General features: G+C 38.8%; 1 protein-coding gene across 11 annotated transcripts in view; it reads left to right on the top strand.

The window, feature by feature from the left end:
- Positions 1-21934, top strand: part of nup50 (nucleoporin 50) — a 28474-nt gene extending 6540 nt beyond the window's left edge. For 2 of the 11 annotated variants that reach the window (XM_033037570.1, XM_033037574.1), the window contains exons 2-8: positions 1249-1327; positions 7836-7919; positions 10444-10621; positions 12072-12698; positions 15749-15830; positions 18371-18489; positions 20874-21934. In XM_033037570.1, the coding sequence (XP_032893461.1) occupies positions 1249-1327; positions 7836-7919; positions 10444-10621; positions 12072-12698; positions 15749-15830; positions 18371-18489; positions 20874-21079 (1375 nt within the window). In that variant the 3' untranslated portion in view covers positions 21080-21934. Of the gene's footprint in view, positions 1-1248; positions 1334-7835; positions 7920-10443; positions 10622-12071; positions 12699-15748; positions 15831-18370; positions 18490-20873 lie in introns of all 11 variants that reach the window. The other 9 variants (XM_033037569.1, XM_033037573.1, XM_033037576.1 and 6 more) reach the window with 6 other exon arrangements.
- The last annotated feature ends 787 nt before the right edge of the window (positions 21935-22721 follow it).

The following is a 22721-nucleotide window of genomic DNA, read 5'->3' as shown; positions in this document are numbered from 1 at the left end:
AACGGTTGTCGCGTGGTGTCCACCAGTGACCAGGTTGGCACAGTAAGTGCATGTATGTCTTATTCCTTTTATGTTTATGAATACCACATGGAACAATAAAATTGCAAACACCGTTTCCACTTCATGTGATCATGTGGTAAAATACTGCATCCATCTGAGTGGACACCGCAACGCGCATTACACATCATACACACAAAGGTATGTTGTGGTGGACAATAAAAGGTTTGGTGTCCCAGAAAACGAACGTTACATTATTAGCGAAAACCAAACATTTTCACCAATGTGAACATTACCTTATGGAATTGAGCTATATCGATGGCCGATGATTCGTCAGAAGGTTTGATTTGGGATGATTTTTTAGTAAGTAAAATGTCTCCGTAACGGTCGTTGTGGAGCTTCTGGAAGTTGATAGGAAGGAATGAAATTAGCGACTTGGTCCGTACGAAAGGTAAACAAGAGATAATGTGTTGCCAAATTGAAAATAGGCTCAGTTTCTTAGTTTTGATGACCAATTTATGTCAGTTTTTTTTTTTTTTTATTGATTTTAAAAAGTCGGAAAATATATCGTAAATGGTCATTGCGTTTTTGACGCCACGATGTTTTTGATATATTGAGTTGGAAAATAAGAAAAAATAGTTAACTCGCCCATATAAAGTTTATGAATTAAATATTCATGGCTAAATGTGGCCGAGTTTTTAATGTCACATTTTTGGTGTCCAAAATGGTGGTGAAACAATGAAAATTTGTCTGTAATGAAAAAGGTTTTGACTTTCGGTCTTGAAGTTATCTAATTTATATCTGTTGTTTGTAAGATTTCACGTGATGGGTAGATTTTTGTTAAGAACAAAAACATGAATAATAATCTTGTTCCTCAAAATCTCTCCAGTATTGTAAAAAGACACAAATGCATGCGGAAAGTTTAATATGATTTCCCTCTCGCCCTCAAGCCTTCAGTTCATTCCCATCCAGTCTCTTCCCCCCCCCCCCCCGTTGGTAAACTAAGTATATATTTACTCTGCTGTTCTACTCCACAGTTTTTCACCATTTTTCATTCTTTAATTCTTGGTCTTTGAAAGGTCTTTCCCACATACATTTTGCATTTGTATTTGAACTTAAGCTGATGTTATAGAACTACATTTTTAGACTTTTCTGTTGTAGTTCAATGTATTTGTACTTTTTTTCTTTTTAGATCTAGCTGTTTCATCCAGTTGTAGCAAAAGATTAATCTTGACTTTTTTTCTCTTTCAGTAATAACGCAATGGCAAAAAGGACTGCAGACAAGGAACTAACTGATCGAAATTGGGATCAGGAAGAAGAATCCGAAGAGGTGTGTGTATGTATTCACTTTATGATATTAATAACATATATTTCCAATATAAAATGCAGTTTTTTTTAGGATGAGGTTTGAGGAGAAAAGGAGAAAAAAATGCAGTTCTTTACCATACTGTAACATGCTTAACGTCAATGAGAGATGTTGGTGTGAAAATAAAATGAACCCAAGTCTTTAAGTTGGATTTGGCCATACTGCAATAGCAGCTGTAAAATAAGTAAATTTGGAAGAAGTGTTCATTGTTTTTGTTGATGCTAGGTGTATAGCTATTGATTTTGGTTTGTGGAATTCAATTCTACAACATTTTTTTTGCTGCTTCAGTTGTTAGTTTTATAAATGTTTTGCAAGCTACAAAGCAAAAAACAAAGTGCTGGTGGAACTCATTTGTGGAGGGAAATGGACAGTTCCCTCCACATATGACATTTTGGACTGGGGAAGGGAAAGAGGGAGTAATAAAGAGAATTGGTCAGGGCATTGGAAAGGGCAGAGATCCTAGCCTCAGAATTAAAGGACGTTCCTTTAGGAAGCAGATGAGGAGGAATTTCTTTAGTCAGAAGGTGGTGAATCTGGAATTTGCCACAGAAGGCTGTGGAGGCCACGTCAATGGATATTTTTACGGCAGTGATAGATAGATTCTTGATTACTACAGGTATCGGGGGTTATGGGGAGAAGGCAGGAGAATGGGGTTAGGAGAGAGAGAGAGCGAGCGAGAGAGATAGATCAGCCATGATTGAATAGTGGAGCAGACTTGATGGACCAAAAGGCCTAATTCTGCTCCTATCACTTATGGAATTGGGGCTCGGTCAAGGGAAGGGTCAGAGATGGGCGTAAAGAGGAAGGGAAAGGAACAGGATGACGGGGTGAACATCCTCAAAATAAGCCCGAAACTACATAGATCCTGGGGCATTGTTTTTGTCTTTCCACTATTATTGGGGTTTTTTAAATATAGTTCTGTTTCGGGACATATGACAATAAAACATTCTTGATTCTAATTTGGATTGTTAATTTTGATGTGTTAATGAGCAACCAGATGCTCTAATTTTTAAAATATGTGATAAGTTGTTGCCATTTATATTGTCATAAGGTACGACAGAGAGAAACTAAAATCTGCTTGATCCAGTAGTTGATTTCTCTGAAGAATGCAAATGAGTACAAGGACAGGAGATCTATCACCACTGTGTAGGAAGGAACTGGTTGCTGATTTATACCGAAGATAGACACAAAATACTGGAGTAACTCAGCGGGTCAGGCAGCATCTTTGGAGAAAAGGAATAGGTGACGTTTGGATCGAGATCCTTCTTCAGACTGAGGGTCAGGGGAGAGGGAAACTAGAGGTATGGAAAGGTACAAAAAAATGAATGAAAGGTATGAAAAGAACAAATCAAAGCCAGCAAAGATGATCAAGAAAAGGTGGAACCCACAATGGTCTATTGTTAGCTGTGGAGAAGGTGATGACGAGTGGATACTTACAGTGAAACTAAGCAGGATGGCAGTGAAACCAGTAGGACGACTCGGCTGAGGGAGGGACGGAGGAAAAGGGAATGCAAAGGTTACTTGAAATTAGAAATTAATATTCATACTGTTGGGTTGTAAGCTGCCCAAGCAAAATATGATGTTCTGTTCCTCCAATTTGAATTTGGCCTCACTCTGACAGTGGAGAAGGCCCAAGACAGAAAGGTCAATATGGGAAGGGAAGTTAAAGTGTTTGGCAACAGGGAAATTGCGTAGGCCAAGGTGGACTGAGCAAAGATGTTCAGCGAAATAATCGCCCAGTCTGTGCTTGGTCTTGCCGATATATAGGAGACTCCTATAAATATATTATAAATAGGAGATTGCATATTTTTATTTGTGGTTTGAATGTTTCAAAATACAAATTCAGCAATATGATTAACAAGGTCACTGCTCTTTAACTTGTCAGGCTGCCCTCAGCAGTCCATCTGTTAGAATTGAAATGGCACAATTTTGTTTTGATGCGGTCAATTAAATAGCAAATCATTTCCCTAGTTGCTTCATTTGACTGTTAGCAGTTGCAAAATATTAATACGATACGATAAAACTTTATTCATCCCCCGTAGAGAAATTGGACTGCCGACATTCACAACACACAAGGTCACAAGAACTTGAAATTAAAAGTGAAAAGAAAAAGACAAGTGACTGTTGGCTGGCTGCCGTGTGCACAGTGCCTTCACCGGAACAAATGAACAAAACAAACAATCAAACAGTCTTATCCCCTGGGCAGAGGATTCTAAACTAGGGTGCCCCTCCCCCACACTGGGCCCCCCCTTTGTTCTCCCACCGTCCCTCACAGCAGCACCCCCCCACGCCAGGTCCCCATTGTTTTTTGGGGGCGGCCCCCCCCCCCCCCCCCCCCACGCTGAGTCCCCATTGTCTTCCCCTCCACCTCTCGTTAATATCATCCTCATCTGAAATAAGTGCAATGTTACTGGACTGGAATAAATAGACAGTTGACTAGTGTGACTGACCTGAGTGTGCTTGTACATCAGTCACTGAAAGTAAGCATGCAGGTACAGCAGGTAGTGAAGAAAGCTAATGGCATGTTGGCCTTCATTGCGAGAGGATATGCGTTTAGGAGCAAGGAGGTCCTACTGCAGGTATACAGGGCCCTGGTGAGACTGCACTTGGGAGTATTGTGTGCAATTTTGGTGTCCTAAATTGAGGAAGGACATTATTGCTATTGGGGGAGTGCAGCGTAGATTATTAGGTGAATTCCTGAAATGGCGGGACTGACATATGATGAAAGAATGGGTCGACTGGGCTTGCATTCACTGGAATTTAGAAGGATGAGGGGGAATATTATAGAAACATATAACATTCTTAAAGGATTGAACAGGCTAGATGCAGGAAATTTTTCCCGATGTTGGAGTCCAAAACCGGGTGTCACAGTTTAAGAATAAGCGGTAGGCCATTTAGGACTGAGATGAGGCAGAAAACTTTCACCCAGAGAGTTGTGAATCTGTGGAATTCTCTGCCACAGAAGGCAGTGAAGGCCAATTCACTGGATGTTTTCAAGAGAGAGTTAGATTTAGCTCTTGGAGCTAATGGAATCAAGGGATATGGGGGAAAAAGCAGGGACGGGGTACTGATTTTAGATGATCAGCCATGATCATATTGAATGGCGGTGCTGGCTCGATGAGCCGAATGGCCTACTCCTGCACCTATTTTTCTATGTTTCTAGTTTGTTGCACACCCTCTTTGTTTAGGAGGGTAAAAGTGAAAGCTTTGACCTTCCATCCTTGACCTTTCTATGATCTCTGGTATCACTGCAATCTTTTTATAGCTTTTGTTTGTATGCTTGTATGGCATGCTGATGACCTACATTTGTCTTTATTGTAATTATTTAAGAGCTTTATACCATTCCAATAATCCAGCAATTTATTATTGCCAGGATATTTGGTACGGCCTGGATAAATTAGTTGTTTCTTTTGTTCGGCCTACCGCTTATTTTTAGCAGCTGCTGCCAACTTTACAGTTCCTCTGGGCAGTATCTATCTTCTAACGATCTTCAGTTATTTCTACATTGACCTCTTTTCTATGATAAGGTCAGAAGCGGGGCAGTTTGCTTATAATTACATAATATTCCATTCCATTCTCAACTCAGCAAATGAAGCAGCTCATGCCTGATTGAGCAAAACCTTGTTAACATTCAGGCTTGTGCTGATGAGTGCAATTACATAGCCATCACAAACAAGAGATTTAAGAGGGACCTCTGGGCATCTTTTTCACTCCGAGGGTAGTGTGCATCTGGAATGAGCTGTCAGAGAAAGCTGTTGAAATGGCTACAATTACAACTTTCAAAGGACATATGGGCAGATGTATGGACAAGAAGGGTTTAGAGGGATATGGGCCTAATGCAGGCAAATGGGATTAGCTCAGAATACCAACTTATTTGGCATTCACAAGTTAGGCCAAAGGGCCTATTTCCATTCTCTATAGCTCTAACTCTATTAATCTAAGCTAGTCAGATCCTTGACATTCAATAGCATTTTTGTTGACATGTTGGGGTCACTATTGATCAATTGGACCTACCACATAAAATATTGTCCCTGCAAGACTATTCCGAGGCAGGGTATCCAATAGCAAGCGACTCGTGTGACACCACTTTCTTTAAGGCACAAATTGGGAGTGTGATGAAGTAATTTGTCACTTATCTAAATGTATCGGGCTCCACCAATGCTCGACAATCTCCAGTCAATACAAAGCAGGCTGTGCTTCATCCACTACCCTAAACATTCAATCCCTCCTCCACCAGCATACAATGGCTGCAGCATGTGCCGTCTATAAAATGTGTTGCTGTTACTTTTCAGGGCTTCTCCTAAAAGCATTTTGCCAACTTGCAAACTTGCAATCTCTACCGCCACTGGTAGCAGAAACTCAAGAACGCCACTACTTGCAGGTTCCACTCCAATTCGCACACCAAACTGATTTGAAAATATATGTCAGTCCTTCATTGTTGCTGGGTCTAAATCTGGAACTCCCTATCCAATAGCAATGTGGGAGACGCTTCATCAAAAGGTCAGCAATGATTGAGAAGGCAGCGAGTCACTGTTTAATCAAGGGCATGAGGAAACGGCAACAAATTCTGGCTTTGCCAGCAGCATCCAGATCCCTGAAAATTATTGAATCATTAACTCTCTGTTATACTTTAGAGGCACAACATTTCTTTAAACTGTTAGAGCTACTTGAGCACTGCTCTAGCACACGAGTTTTAAACTTGAGGGGAGTTTACATGTTTTCCCTCCTCCCTCCATGCCTGTTTTCCTTGCGCATCCATAAAATGTTGAGTGGTATAGTTCAGGATAATGGTAGAAGAATCGGGAGGAATTGATGGCCATACGAAAAAGAATAGTTTGCAATGAAATAAGTGGGAGAATGGGAATGATGACAATACTCTAAGAGCCATTATATACAATGGGCCAGATGATTTGCATCAATCTCATAAGAAAATATGAGAAAGATCTCATCTTGCCCATGGCTTAAGAATCGTTGTTACTGTTGGAGAATGTAAGCACCTTTTTATAAGTGGCCTACATTGTCCATCAGTTCTATGTTCTCCTTTTTGACAGTGCTTCGTGACTTAAATTTATATCAGGTGTAAGAATTGTACAATGTGTAAGAAGGAACTGCAGATGCTGGTTTAAACCGAAGATAGAAACAAAAAGCTGGAATAACTCAGCGGGACAGGCAGCATCTCTGGAGGGAAGGAATGAGTGACGTTTTGGGTCGAGACCCTTCTTCAGACTGGTGGTCTTATCTGAAGAAGAGTCTCGACCCGAAACATCACCCATTCCTTCTCTCCAGAGATGCTGCCTGTCCCGCTGAGTTACTCCAACTTTTTGTGTCTAATATGTGTAACAATGTTGCTTCCTGAGCAATGCATTGTTAATCTTTAATTCGGCTCTTTATTTTAGTAATTAATTATTCCATCGTTCTAACATTAACATAATCCTTAATTATAACTAACATCTTGCGATCCTCAAAAACCTTACAATGACACATCTGTACCCTTGAAATTATTTCTTTCTCTGCCGTTGTCCCTTCTAGAGGTCATCGACTGCTGACAGTCATGCACTTCTTCAGGCTGTTTGCTCTTAGCCTAATAATTCTACTTGCAAGAACCTTGAGTGTCAGAAGTTGTTTGATCACGGGGACACCCATCTATGCTCGGCATACAAGAACTTGTATTTATGTAGCACCTTTCATGACCTCTGATGTCCCCAACTGTTTTTCAGTTTATTTTTGTGACAACAGCCAGATAAATGGATGCTGTTAAACTGTTAGCTAAGGAATAAATATTGATCATAATGGGAGAACTTGATTGCTCTTTAAAATAAAGTTTATTGTGTCTTGTTGAGGGTATTGATTTAATAACCATTCAAAATCTACCAGTTCTACTGCAGTGCTTCTTCAATACTATTCTAGAATGTCACTCTAGATAAACTAGCAGCCATTCTCAACGGGGGGCATATGAAGGGGCCAAACTGAATAATAAATGTTCTTCTGTCTATCTGTTCGTGTTGTATCCCTGTTTGACAGGGGGCCCTGGAAACTGAGAAGAGCTCCTAAGGGGGCCGTGACCAAAATGCGGTTGAAAATGGCTGAGCTAGTATATAAAGTGAACAATCACAAGTAACACTTATTTATAGCTGGCATCCTGACACATGAATTTCAAGCAGGAATAGTTAGATCATGAGATGAAACACTTCCTTTCCTCCTGCTGAGGGTTTTAATCAATTTTCAGTGCCCAGATCCAGACCCCATTTTTGTAGATCATGGTGTTTTGAGGGGGAGGGTGTGACAAAGTTACCTTTGGATAAACGTTGGGGGGGGGGGGGGGGGGTTTCAGCACGTTAATTACCAGCCCCTGTAGAAAAATGCAATGTGCTACATTGATATTTTATTACAACTTGAATAAAGGTTTCCATGAAAAGCAAGATGTTGAATTACTGGTTAACATTGTTTCACCATAGAATATTTTGCTTTATAGGCAGGAACCTTCTCAGTAGCAAGTGAAGATGTACTGAAAAACCGAGCAATCAAAAAAGCAAAACGCAGGAACCTCCTCGCTGAGGCAAGTCATATAATAGAGTTTTTAATCACATTTTTTTGGTGTGTTGAGTGGGGCTTTGTGCCTCCAGTTACTTATTAAATGTCACTGCAGCGCTGCCAGCTAGGACTTGCTCCCTGAATTCAGAGCGACATTTGAGAAAATCCCATTGTTCACAGATCAGACAAACTAACATCAACTGAAAATTAATCTAATTCTGTTGTCATGTGTGGATATCCCCAGATCAAAATCTTCTGAGGTTTTATGGATAACCAATGGCTACAGTTTTAGTGATCAGAATAATAAATCTAAAAATGAAAACTGATTGTTATTTTATTAATTCATGATTTTCTGATAATAATAGGAATTCATTTACTACCAAAAATACACCACAATACGATTTGACAGTATTGTACTCGTTTGCATGTGTAACTTTCAAGAGCTGGTGCATATTACAATTTCTGTACGAATGGCTTTCATCTGTAGCATGTGGTTTTACTCTCCACTTGCTGTCTCCCATGCCTACATGTAAATCAATTTGCATAATTGACATCTGAAAAAGAATGGTGAGGACCTATTCAGCTTATCTTAGAGGTTTTCCACACATCACATCGAATGGGGCTTGAAATATTTTAAGACAATATGATCCCATTTTCAGTTTGTAATGAAGATTCATAGAGTCATACAGCGTGGAAGCAGGCCCTTTGGCCCAACTTGCCCACACCGGCCAACATGTTCCAGCCACCTGCTCGCATTTGGCCCATGTTAGCATTTGTCCTAGGAGTTAATGATCTTGCATTCTGGTGAAACATTGGGTTCGTATTCTTTAGAATTGACCAGTATGCTGAAATATACCCATCATATTTGGTACAATCTTTTGATTTATGTACATGAAGTTTTAATATTTTAATGTTGCATGGTATAGGTCCCTTACCTGCAGCCGTGTATATTTTTAGGTCATAGATCTAACAATCTGACCCAGATTGTTTTAGCTGCCTCTAGTATTTGCATTGCTTAATGAAGCCTTTGCCCATAACTAGCTGCAGTACGTCAACTCAGTCCCAACACTTTGTTCTTTCATTTTGCAGCCATGAGTTTTTAATTTCCACATTGAGAGACAATGAACTGTTTCACTTCCTCCATTTGAATCTAACTTTGAATATCCTGCACTTTTATCATCAAGTCCTCATTTTACAGTTTATAAATTTTCTGTACTAATACATGAAATACTAATTGACATCAGTGATCATAGCATAACGGTAACTTTTTTTAATCTCAAAGGGTGGTGGGTATACGGAATGAGCTGCCAGAGGCGGTAGTTGAGCCAATTACTATCACAACATTTTAAAGACGTTTGGGCAGGTATATGGATAAGACAGGTTTGGAAGTATATGGGCTACTTGCCGGCAGATAAATGGGCCATGTTTGTCAGCATGGGCAAGATGGGCCGACACAATGTGTAGGAAGGTACTGCATATGCTGGTTTAAATAGACACAAAATACTGGAGTAACTCAGCGGGACAGGCAGCATCTCTGGTGAGAAGGAATGGGTGACGTTTTGGATCAAGGCCCTTCTTGGGCCGACAGGCTGTTTCCATGCTGTATGACTATCACTATGTGTGACAAGGTCTTGCACTAACCATCAATGCTTTGGCAGTTCTAACATCTTGTCATTGGAGAAAGAGGCGGTGAGCCATCTACATAAATTGTGACGGTGCAGGCAGTTCATGAGTAAAAGTTCGTTCCAAAGAACTGTCCATAAGCCACTTCCTCCATAAGTCAGAAATGTGGGTTCTATTGCTACCTATTTCGTAGCGACATTTGCTATAATTCCTCCAATTTAAATTAATACCCGAACATGACTCAAAAGTAAACAAATGCTTATTCTTGTTATCCTACTTTCCACTCCTACTGGTGTCAGTTTTCCCTTTGGGTTTCTTTACACTCGCCACATAAAGCAATATAAATTGAAGCATTGTGATTTACTAACTTGTGTATAATACTGTGGGGAGGGAAAGCAAGCTTGCTAAAATGATTACAAATCAAATATTTTTATAACTTTAATTAGATGTATATGTTGAAGGCCTACATATTCTGGTTAAAGGTAATGAGAACAGTTAGGAATAAGTGATTTTAGGATTCCTACAAACAGCCAGGTGATGGAAGTGCAAGTTGAGCAGCAGCAGCCTCATAATTCTACTAAACCTTGGTTTGAACCTGACCTTGGAGTTTGTATCTACACCCTATAGCAACATGGGTTCCCTCTTGCATCCTAAACATATCGTTTGCTGGTTAAATTGGCCCTAATGTGCAGATAAATAATAGAATCAGGGGAGATTTAATGGTAATGTTGGGAGAGTAGGTGGGTGCTAAAGGGCTGAATGACAATTTCCGTGCAGTGTGACTCTTGATATTTTGTTGCTGATTTGAATACATTAGGTGGCTCTTAAATCATTCCATGCAAAGTATGGATGTCAATAAAAGTTGCCAGTGAATCTTGTATTCTTTGAAAAGTATGCTAACCAATTTTGTTTTCAAAATATTCCAGTCTGAAGGTGTTGGAATCTTCAAAGGATTTTCTGGTCTGATATCTTCAACTGGAAGTACTGGATTTGGAGGATTTGGTAATGGTTCTGGTTTCAAACCTTTACATGGTCTGAACAATGGAAATAATTTGTCTTTGAAGCCTTCACACAGTAGCGCTACAGATGTAAATAATCCTATTGGTAAGTAGTCAAATATCATAACCGTTGCATCTATTGATTATTTGAGGAGATTTAATTTGTGTTCTTGATGTATACTGTTTTTTCTCCCTCCTGACCTCGCACTGCACTAGAGATCTTTCGTCAGTCTTGTAAACCATTGGACTGCTAGAGCTGCAATGGGGTTTAACACATAGAAGAATGTCATGGAGCCCATTGTAACAGTGTCGGGTCCTTGAGAGGTCCCATTAGTCAAACTCTTCATCTACCCAAATTGGCCCTGCAAATTCTAAATTTTAACTATTTATTCAGTAGCCTTTTGACTGTTCATATTTAATGGGATTATGACACCTTTTCGGCTTTTGAGATCATAGTCTCTCATTACGTAGTTTTCTGTTCTCTTAATCCAGTTTTATCCAATTAGCAACACTGCTGCAAATTGTTTCTTCATATTATAACCTTTCAAGAACTAGAAACCTTTAAGTCTGATCTTGCTATTTTCTTTGAAGAGGAATAACCCTAACTTTGTTGTTTTGTGGGTATTCATACTTGTCCATTCATCTTTCCTGATCTCAGGCTATCCCATTGTCAAGTGCTTTGAAGTTTTTTATGCATATTTGTAGCTTCCTGATGAATCTACATTGTACCCACCTCAAATTTTCAATGTCGTACCTGGTATACTGAACACTACACTGCATGGAGTTCTCGTACTCTCACCATTTCAGATATGACACGGGCTCGCTGCTCTTTACCTTCTTTGAGTAGACGCGTATAATTATATACTTCTTTTTATAGAATGGCTATAACAACCTGAGGTGCTGCAAAGGTCAAATGCTTTTTTCCTTTGCTATTAGAACTTCTATTCAGAATATTAATGTTACTTTTTGTGTACCTTGCAGACTAATGATCAATTCAATCTGTCAACAATTAGCTTGTTTTTCCCATTTTACCACCTCCTATTTGTCTTTTTCTTTAAATGGAGCTATTGCTATTTTTGGAATCTGATTGAGATTTGAGCCCCTACCATAATTGATTTGATTTCTGCCTGATATGCCTTCTGAAATAAACCATGTTGTGTTTGGCTTCCTTTTTAAATGGTTAACTTCTTTTCATATCATCAACTAAGACAACTTGGATATAATAGTCTTATTGATATTGACTTCTTATTGATATTGACTTCTTAAAATAGCTCAATTCTGAATCTTTTCACCTGTGTTTCATGTCATATGTTTTAGATTGGAAAGGGTAAGGATTGAATTGGTATTTGTGAGACCTTTTGTGTTTGTTTAAACAAATGTTATACTACTGTATCTATTGTGCATGGTAGAAACTGTCGCATATGTATTTTTTCATGGGTTCCTGTTGTCAGATGAATTTTTCATCTGTCTCTGACGACTGCTAAGAATCTTTGTTCAATTTAATGGGTTTTGTTTTACTGAACTTAATGAAACATTTAACTTGTTCCATTTCACAGGTTCTTTTCTATCTAATGGTCCTCCACCAAATCCCTTGGCAAAAGGAGAAATAGGTACGAAAACAAATGGTGTTAATCAGATTAACTCTGGGGATAAAGTGGGCTCCAGTGAGTACAACAGACAACTAGCAGCATTGAATTGTTCGGTCCGAGATTGGATCACCAAACATGTCAATGAGAACCCACTCTGTGATTTGACCCCAATCTTCAAAGACTACGAGAAGCATTTGACAAGCATTGAACAGAAATATGGTAGCAGTTCTGACAGTGGCTCAGAGAGTGACACGAACAGCAAGCGGCCAGAAATGCAATCTGTTAACACATTTGGTGTGTGCAAAACACCGCAGGGAACAATCCCATCATCTTTATTCTCATCTGTCAAAAACAAGGATTTTCCAGTCATTTCAGAAAAAAAACCTGAGACTGCAATGGGAAATAGTGGGAATATCAACTTGCTCTTTGGGAAAAAAATCGAAAACTCTCCTTTAGCTGGCTTTTCTTTCGGTGGAGGAACTTCAGGCTCATTATTTGGAAAAGATGTGAACCAGGAGAAGATTGGTGCTCCAACTTTTTCCTTCACAGCATCTGTAGAAAAAAAGGAAGAAATAAAAGGTAGTGAGTATAAAGGTATGGGTACTGAATAATTGCTATTAAGCCCCAATTTGTAGTTACTTATGGGATATTACTTGTATTCTTTGCAGTGAAAACTATTGAAAAATATTTTATCTGCCATTTCCTTATTTTCCATTGTTACCTCCTCGGACTCACTTTGTTAAATATCTGCTGAAACTTAAGCATAGATGCTGCTGCACCCGCTGAGTTCCTCCGGCAATTTTGTGTACCTGCTGAAACTTAAGTGTTTTTAGTTTTCTAGTTCTCATACAAATTTTTCATTCCTGATTTAACTTTTACTTACTTTTACTGTCATATGTTCTGTCTGATCTTGGAGACTGTCAAACATCTTTGCGCAATTATATCACAATTATATGCGTTTACATTAAGTTTGATTGTGTCTTTAATATTTTTAGTTTACCAGATACGGTGGTTCCTTTTTGGCTTCCCCCCCCCCCCCCCCCCCCAATGTTGGAATATCCTTACGCCCAGGCAAGAATGTAGTTTAACTGAATGAAGTTGTGATGGAAAAAAATATGTTGGTGTCGCTTCCTACCCAATTGATAGGCCTTTGCATTTAGCTGGAGATTCCATTTTGGATCAATTAATGACCTGCAATCACGTACACCTTACACATTGTTTAAAGCTTTAAGCTCCACAATTAGCCTTTAACCGTATTAAAAGCTTGGTGCAAGGCAAGTCATGATGCATTTTGTACAGTTAATGTAACTAGTCTCCCGTACACATACATTTTGACGCATTTCCACTTGCCCCTCATTCAGGACTCCATTCTGCTTTCCCACTGTCATACTTAGCTGGGATTGACATTCTAATGAGTGTTCTCAGTCACTTGACAATCCATAGGGGCAATATTATCCTGTTTGCAGAGTTATTTTTGTGAATGATTTTCTCCGTAGCTGATGAAACAGGCAGTTTTTCAGTTGAAAAGTTCTTTATGTAATTTCTCTGATCTTTAAAATGTAGTAAAAATGAATGTAAGGATGAAAGCTTGATTCTGGTAAGTTCAAGCTAACTTTTGAAATTATAGTTCTTTAGACCTTCACGTTCTCTCCTTATTTCAAGGTCAACTCTTTTACATTATTTTCAGCACCTGTGTCTAGATATTAACAAATTTACAGCTTGAGTGAGGGAGAATAATTAAACTAATGTATTTTATTGGAAGGATCTATTTGCATTGTGAAGTAGTAGAAATGGATCCAGTGGCATTCATCCAAAAACATACGACTCTTCCCGATACTCTTCCTTCCTTGCTCAACTTTCCTGTTCAGATTTTTTGACATTTTGGCTTAAATCCACTTTTGTATGTACCCATCAGAAAAGAAGATTTTGCGTCAAAAGAAACCAAAGAGCGTAAATAGCAGATTAGAGAACATCCCGATAAAGAAACAGTTTAATATTTTGTAGCTTTTACTTGTTAGACCAGATTTATCTCTTTGAAACTGCTTAGAATTTGGCAATCTCTCAAATAGGGATTTAAATCAAGTCTCCTTCAGCTGTTCTGTTTAACCTTGCAGTTTCATGGCAATTATGATTTAAAAATTCCTGCTTCCCTCTTTGCCTCCACCTCTCTTATTCTTCCCGTCCTCTCATAGACTACCCTATTTCCAGCCCCGTATAATCCAGTTTCCTTCCATTCCATCTGTCCATCACCCACACACCCCTCCCACTCCATCTCCTTTGCCCTCCCCTCACACTTTTCACATCTGCCCATCATCCCTCTTTTGTGGTGGAATGAAAATGGATAATAGACAATAGGTGCAGGAGTAGGCCATTCGGCCCTTCAAGCCAGCGCCGCCATTCAATGTGCTCATGGTTGATCATCCCCAATCAGTACCCCGTTCCTGCCTTCTCCCCGTATTCCCTGACTCCGCTATCTTTAAGAGCCCTATCTAGCTCTCTCTTGAAAGTATCCAGAGAACCGGCCTCCACCGCCCACTGAGGCAGAGACTTCCACCGTCTAATATTAGACTTCCTGCCGTCACGTCCTCAGGAATACTTGTTTATTGAAAATGGTTTTAAAGCAAGGTGAGGAAGGTTAGGATTCGTGTAGTGTTTTCATGATCGTACTGTTAAGATGGACTGGTTCCCACTGTTTTACACATTTTTGAAAGGAGACATTTCATCCTGTTGGTGGGAGATGTACTGACTCTGGCAAACTCGTATCTTTGCCACATCTTTGAAGAGATTGTAGTATAAACATAATTGAGAGTTCTTGAAAGCATTTGTCTCTTTTCATGAGTCTTGTGTTCGCACATTTTGGTGGCCAAGTTTGATCATTTTCAAAAAATGGGATTCCCTATGTTTTACAATTCAGATATGGACCTTAAGGATTTGATAACAAAATGTAGAACCGAAGATTTTGAGCGTCATATCCAGGGTTCAGTCTTTTTTGGTATTAAACAGTACAATACATATCCATGTACATAATTTGTGGGAAAAACTGCATTGTAGTGTTTGGATTAATCAGGTACAGAAAAGCGAGGGCCAATCTGTACTAAAGACTGGAAATTATAGTCCTAATATAAAATTAAAATTGCTACAATTTTTTTGAATATTCTGGTATTGATCAGTTAATGGCTTGATAAACACATAGTACACAGATTATTTAACTACGAGCTTTGAAATTTGCCCTGTTAATTTGCTATTTGAATTGAACATAATATTATGCATAATTAGAACAGTGATTAAACTAGGCACATATTGAAATTATAGAAACTGGCTTTAAAACAGGTGGATTAAAGGTCGTTGCTAAAATTGCTGAAAATTAGGAAGTGTTTTGCCCGTATCTGTGTAGGACATTTGAAATCATAATCACAATTTCAAAATTTGTGGATGATAACTTGTGGAGTGAGAGATATAATATAGCAATGGAAAATAGAACTACAACAATACAGGATGACATCTTAATTTCACGTGTATTTTAAATTTACAAATGAGCTGCTTGCAGCAGAGTTATTTGGTCCATCTTATTCATACTTATCAACTTAGTCTTTTTTTTTTTTTGCATCTTTTTTTAAAACCTTGTTGCTTATTTCAATTTGTAGATGAAAATGAAGAAGAGAGTGACGAGCCTCCTGAACCTGTTGTAAATGAAATCAAGGAAGAAGATGCAATCTTTTCAAAGAAGTATGTAATGTTATGCAGATTTAAATATGTTTTAATCAAATAGCCACCATTCACAAAAACAATTAAGATCTGCGCCCTTGGTAATTTTGGAGCTTCAGTATCTTTTAAACTGACACTGCGTCCATAGTGGGAAACCATTTTAAATACTCCTGCGTTCCTTACTTGCACGCTTAGATATTGCTACTTGCATTTTCTTCCAATGACTAGAAATGCATAGATGTCAATGTCTGTATTAGTCCTGCGTGCAAGCATTTATCCCAAATCCTGTTTCAGTTTAAATTCTTTGTTTTATCTACCTAACGTTACTAATTGTTCAAATAAATTCTACTTCCATACAATTCTCTATATGAAGGGTGCATCCAGGTCTCTCTTGTAAACCTTTGTATCTGGACCATTCAAGTACTACACAGTCAGCTTCTATCTGCCCTCGTAGTATTAGTTTATAACTTGCACAGTTTTAAGGCCAGAACAGCGTATTTTAAAGCCTTGCATTTTTGCAAAGGCATATTCCCTTGTTGCGGTCTACATTCGATACCTTGTTAATGCAAAGCTTAGGAATACAATACAAATTAATGTAATTTGACCCATCTCATCCATGCATCCCTCATGTTCCTGCAACCTGCTCAGTGTCACTTACCCATCAACTCTCATTTGATTCTTTCGCCACTGTCCTACACCAGGGTATTTAATAATGGCCAATTAACCTACTAGCTCATCTTTGGGATGTGGGAAGAAACCCAGATTTATGTAGAGAACATACACTGCCTGCTTTGGAGATCAGGATCAAAACTGTTGCTGGAGCTGTGAGGCAGCAGCACTAACCGTATGCCAGCACTAACCGTATGCCATTGTGCTGCCTCTAACTTTTACTTTTGCCTTATCAAACTCATGAGCTAAAACATTAACTGTTTCTTTTTCCATTGATTCTACCTGACCTGCTGAGTTCTCGCACGTTCTGTTTCAGTCAAACCCATGTTGCATTCCCAAATTTCTTTACACATCCATAGTGACAATTCTATTCCTATTTGAATCTTTACTGCTATTTTAAAAACAGAATTCATCACCACGCACTTACAGCTGTGGAACACCAATTATCACTTATTCTTAATTTATAAATATCTCTTGCACTCTCTTTTAGTCTTTAGAAAAGTTTATAATTTATAGATGATGCTACCACTTTCTTAAGGCTTTATACCGTGAAAAGAAGAAACCTCCCAGCTGAGTAATATTGGTCACCAATTACCCAGTTTTTAAAAAGCATTTATCTTATCCCACTGGTTGATTTTCTGTGATGTGTAGGAAGTGCAGGTGCTGGTTTAAACCGAAGAAAGACACAAAATCTCAGCGGGACAAGCAGCTTCTCTGGAGAGAAGGAACTGGTGGCGTTTCGGGTCGAGACCTTCAGACCGAAGAAGTCGGAAGAAGGGTCTCAACCCGAAACAGCACCCATTTCTTCTCTGCAGAGATGCTGCCTGTCCCGCTGAGTTACTTCAGCATTTTGTGTTGATATTCTGTGATGATCTCCTGTATTGGAATTGATCAGTTCTGCTAATCCACGTGCAGTACATCTGTTGTCTTCGGTTTTTCTCCGAAATTCTTCAATAAAGAGGATTGTCTTTTTGAAGTGTTAATTTTCTCTTCACGTGGGATATTTTTACACTTAGTTGGAAACACTCAAATTTCCTCAATCACTAATTGGGTTGTGATCGGTCTTTCGAGTTTAGAATAGGTAATTCAGACCTTTAACAGTGAAGCTCCAAAATATTCCGGTGGTCTCTTACTGGGTCCTTGGATATGTTTTGTCAAATGTTCTCAATTAATGTTCCTTTGGCTAAACTAACTTAATTACAAAATAAAATATGCTTAATGTAGCTTGTGCTCCATAATTTCAGCATTTGCATTACATTCCAATTTCCTTCTCTGCGTGTAAGCTGGTGAAGCCACATGGGATCCAAAATTGTCTGGGGGATAGGGGGCAAGGGGTAGTGGTGGAAGAATGATTCATCACGTCGGCATTCCAGCTCAATTTTCACCTTCAATTTAAAAAAAAATATTTGCATTGCTTCTATTTTGCCATTTTTTCCTTCACATTTTGAAGTTAAAAAATCATCCATTTGTACGATGCTTTTCACCATGCTAAACGCTTTGAAGCCAAAAGAGCACTTTTGAATTTACTATTCATTTTTTAAAACGCATTCTTCTGGATCCCAAGCCCATCTTTTGAGCACAGAAGCATTCTTTGATTTGACCTATTCGTCGTTATGAGACGCCACCAACAGTTCCAAAAAAAATGGGCCCACCATACCTTGGTGAGACCTGGGGTGTCAAAATGAATACAGATCTTACTACCAATACATATATCCTGAAACATGATATGACTCAAAAGAGATTAAAAGACAACTCTTACATGAGGAAAGGTTCTTGCATATCGGTAAATATGGAATTTCAGTCTTAAATGGCCACGGATAAGACAAACTCAGGTTGAGGAGATTTTGTAGGATTGTGCGATTAAGCTTAAATTTTATTGGTTTTTTTTGCAGGTGTAAAATGTTCTACAAGAAAGATGGGGATTTCAAAGATAAAGGAGTTGCTACAATCCATTTAAAACCTGTGGCAGATCAAAAGATTCAGTTGTTGGTGCGAGCAGATACAAATCTAGGTGAGTTAATTCACATCGATGACTAGCATCAACAAATTAATTATGTAGAATTAATGCTTTATACAGAATTTAGTCAGCAGCTCCATTAATGAAAGGTTGTGCATGTTTAATTAAATAATCAACTGCCACCCAAGACTATAATTAACCATCTCCTTTCAAAGGCTTTGCCATCGTGGACTTACCAGAATCAACATCTTGAGGAACACCACTGACCTGTTTTAACTTGCCCTGGCATATAAATACTGTCACTGTATTCATTAATGGTTTGCCGATTCATTAACACAGCAGTCCTCTGCACTTGGACAAGTGCAGTTCCAACAACACTAAAGATCCAGAGCATCAGAGTAAATAAGCTCGTGAGAGGCACCATGTTTTTTTTAATTTAAGTATTTCTTCCGCGAGTTTTATTACTTGCAAGATATTCTGCAACAACTTTGACAGTATTTCCTAAGCTCAATTTTTTTTGTTCTAATTAAAAGACCAAGGGTAGCAAGTATTTGGAAACAGCATTGCTACGAACTTCCCAAATCACATAACTTGAAGATATGTCACAGACCCTTCACTGTTTAGTTTCACAGATACAACACATAAAAAGGCCCTTTGGCCCACTGAGTCCGCGCTGGCCAGCGATCTCCGCACATTAACACTATCCTAGGGACAATTTACAATTTTACCAAGTCAATTAGCCTACAAACCTGAATGTCTTTGGAGAGTGGGGGAACCCACGCAGGTCACGGGGAGAACGTACAAACTCCGTACACACAGCACCCATAGTCAGGATCGAACCCGGGTCTCTGGCGCTGTCAGGCAGCAACTCTATCGCTGCACCACATTGCTGCCCGCTGGGTCTAAATCCTGGAGTTCAATTCCCAACAAGAATATTGCAATGTCTTTAACAAACTGTAGCAGTTCGAGGTTCCAACATGGCATTACTACCTCAAGGACGAATACAAGTGCTAGTGATGAAATCCCATGAGCATCCCTTAAGTGGGCAATAAACCAGCAGCACTTGATGTTTGGTTCCAAGTGTGTCCCATCGAAACAGTTCAGTTAGCACACACTATGTGTAATGCAGCTAGTCAGAAAAAAATCCTTGGTGTAGACCACTGCAGCCCTCCTCAGATCTATTTGGTAAACACACACTCCAGAAGAAGATGGGTGATGGTAACGTCCTCATTGGGCCACCTGGAGGGTAGCATGCAATGGGGTTGACACTCTGGCTGTGCATGAGCATTTTACTGGGAGGGTCCAGTACCAGCTAAGGAACATCTTGGTATTTGATTGAAAATTCTGGTGATATTCTGTAATAAATGGCATTGGCAGTCTGCTCAGAGAACCGCCCAAATGAATCCACCAATACCTTTTCCGTAGGACCTTGGCCGCTCTGTTCAAACCTCTGACTGACTTGTAATGAAAATAGTACACCCGGTCCAACTAAATGGATTGCTCTACAGCTGCCTGGCCAGTTCATTCTTTGCAACCCTGGGAGGAGTTAATTTTTTTGCATGCAATGCCACTTGTGTTTGTGTGTTAAGGATCTCCGCACAGCTTGATGCAACCACATTACAAAAGCAGACATTGGAATGAGAATCATTTTGGAATCCACCTTTCTCTGGAGATTTTGACATTGGGTGCCTGCAGATACGATCCATTTTACATCCCCAGATGGTTCAGCTAACTGCTGTACCTTGCAGTTGAATATCAGGTTCTTTACTGCAGTCTAAAGGGAGTGCTGCTGACATTTGAACAGTCTGCTAAAATTTACTGTACTGTACATGATTGATCAAAGGCTACTTTGGTACAATACTTGAAAGCCTGCAAAATTATGCCACCTTAATTTGAGGTGAGGGAAAGAGGAAATGTAATGTTTCATCAACAATAAACATATTCAGTTCTCTACCACTTGGTGCTTTGCTTTCTGGAAAAGCCATTGGAGATACGTTAGGCCGAAGGGCCTATTTGTTGTTTTATTTATTCTATTATTAACATACAGATTTACTTACTGAAAATTGACAATGGAATGTGTTGTCCAGTAGAAAATAAGAATTGTTTAAGGGAATAACACTATTGAAACCATGACTATTTACAAATCTAAAGTTTTGCTTTAGCTGGAAGATTTTTCCTGAGTTTGGGATTGGTAAAATGCATTGTGAATCTAGGAGATCGAAATAATCTGGAGTGGTTTTAGGAATACAAACTGAAAAACCATTTCCAACAGTTAATGTCATTAAAACAAAGGCATTAAATAAAACAATAGAAGGAGAATCTGATTTATCTTCAGTAATAGATGCAACAGGAAAATCAGGTTTTCATTAGTCAGTGGAATAAGATTATAGCAAATGGCCAGAGTTTGAAATCTTCCAACTTTTGTTTTTCTTGACCAGGAAATGTTTTACTGAATATTATGCTTCACCCATCACTGCCTTGTACAAGAACAGGAAAAAACAACATCCTAATCGTCTGTGTTCCCAACCCTCCCATCGATGAGAAAAGTCCTGACACAGCTTTGCCAATTTTGATCCGTGTGAAAACTACTCAGGATGCAGATGAGCTTCACAAAATCATTACAGAGAAAAAGGCTGCCCTTTAAGTGCGGTTGGTGTTCTATTTGATGGTATAAAGAAGTCTTGCCAAGTTGCTGCTGGGGTCTTTAATTCTCAATTTTTTTTGTGAAAAATTGTTACTGAGAGGAAAATAATGGTTAGGCAGATTGCACTCAAGTGCTTTCATTTTCATATGGGGCATCCCTCTGCATTGTCTCTTTGCAAGGGCATTGTCTCTCTTATGTGTGCTGAAGTTATTTCCTGTGCACAGTTGTGGCCTGACCTGATTTTTTGCAGCATAGATAAATCATTTAGATCACAAGTTTGATAAATGGGTCCAACATTTAATAACACGGCAACCCATGTCATGGATGAATCTGTGTGCTAACCTCGGGGATTGGAAATTTCTATCCTGACATCCGCTTGCATTCAAACTTTTTACTCCACTTTCTTCAGGTTCCTCGTGTAGGTGTCTTCCAAGCAGTGAGAGTAATGATTTAAAGGTCGGAACTGTTGTAGAAATTCTCTTTTGCCTCCACTCCATTTCCAAAACACTGTTGTTTCCATGTTCACCAGTGAGAAAATGCATGAGATTCACATCTGACATTAGAGTAAGATAAAATGATAAGCCCAGTAAAGCTTGAAAACTGAAGTGACTGGGAAAGGGGTTTAAAAAAAACCCAACACTAGTAAAACCAAATAGCGATTAGTGAATTAAAAAAAATTTGCAAGGACAATTAAAGACAATTGATAAATAACTGGCGAATAGACAGATGTCCAATTTTTTTTCCATTCCTCCCCCCCCCCCCCCCCAAACTCTTGTAGCTATCCATTTTAACAACTTGTTAGCCACATGATTTTCATTTCCTGTCATAAAATTGTAATAAAAACCATTGAATCTGTTGATTTGTTGGGCTTGATTCTTATACATTATCTGATAAATTTAATTCGCTTCAAGAAGGAAATTGTCAGATCATGTATGAATGTATCTCAAATTGGCGTGGTAAGCTAAATTTGTCCTTTTCAGCCAGTCAATGTTTATATGCCATGCCTTTCTATTAAAGAAACACTCTGGAAGATAACCGGATTTGATAAACCAATCTCCACAGTTGAGTTACCTGATCCAATTAAATGCAATATATAAAATTAGCCAACTTGACATCATTAACAGATTTTCATTTTTTCATCATTCTGTGCCCTGTAACGCTCATCTTATTTTATTTGAATAAGTGCATTTCTAAGTGCATTGAATAATCTTTTCGAGAGCATTTCGATTGAGTTTTTAGAGCATACTGTCTATGTTTTGGAATGAGTGGGTCTTGAAATTCTGTGGTGGGCAGTTATTGAAGAGAAATGGGACCATTTTAGAAGCTGATTTATCAGAATTTAAATTGAATCATGTTTGGACATGCAAATATAACAGATACGATCAGCTTTAATTCTTAAATCTTAAATATCAATGCTGAGCTGCACTTTGGATAGCTTGTACTGATCGGGGAATCCTTCAAGACACTGAAAATAGGCACCACTTTAAAGCATTCCGAGGACAAATCAAGCTTTTGAGCTCTGTCGTGGTCATAGTGTGATTTTTAAATGAAGTATTTTAGATGTTTTAGTGATCTCCAAAATAATTAGAAAGCTGACAAACTCTTTTTATAAATCTTTTATTGATTAGATAATAAACCAGGT

Source organism: Amblyraja radiata, chromosome 19 (assembly GCF_010909765.2).
Source record: "Amblyraja radiata isolate CabotCenter1 chromosome 19, sAmbRad1.1.pri, whole genome shotgun sequence".
Classification (NCBI taxonomy): Eukaryota; Metazoa; Chordata; class Chondrichthyes; order Rajiformes; family Rajidae; genus Amblyraja; species Amblyraja radiata.
Note: the sequence above shows the minus strand (reverse complement) of the source record. Positions and strands in the feature narration are given on the sequence as shown.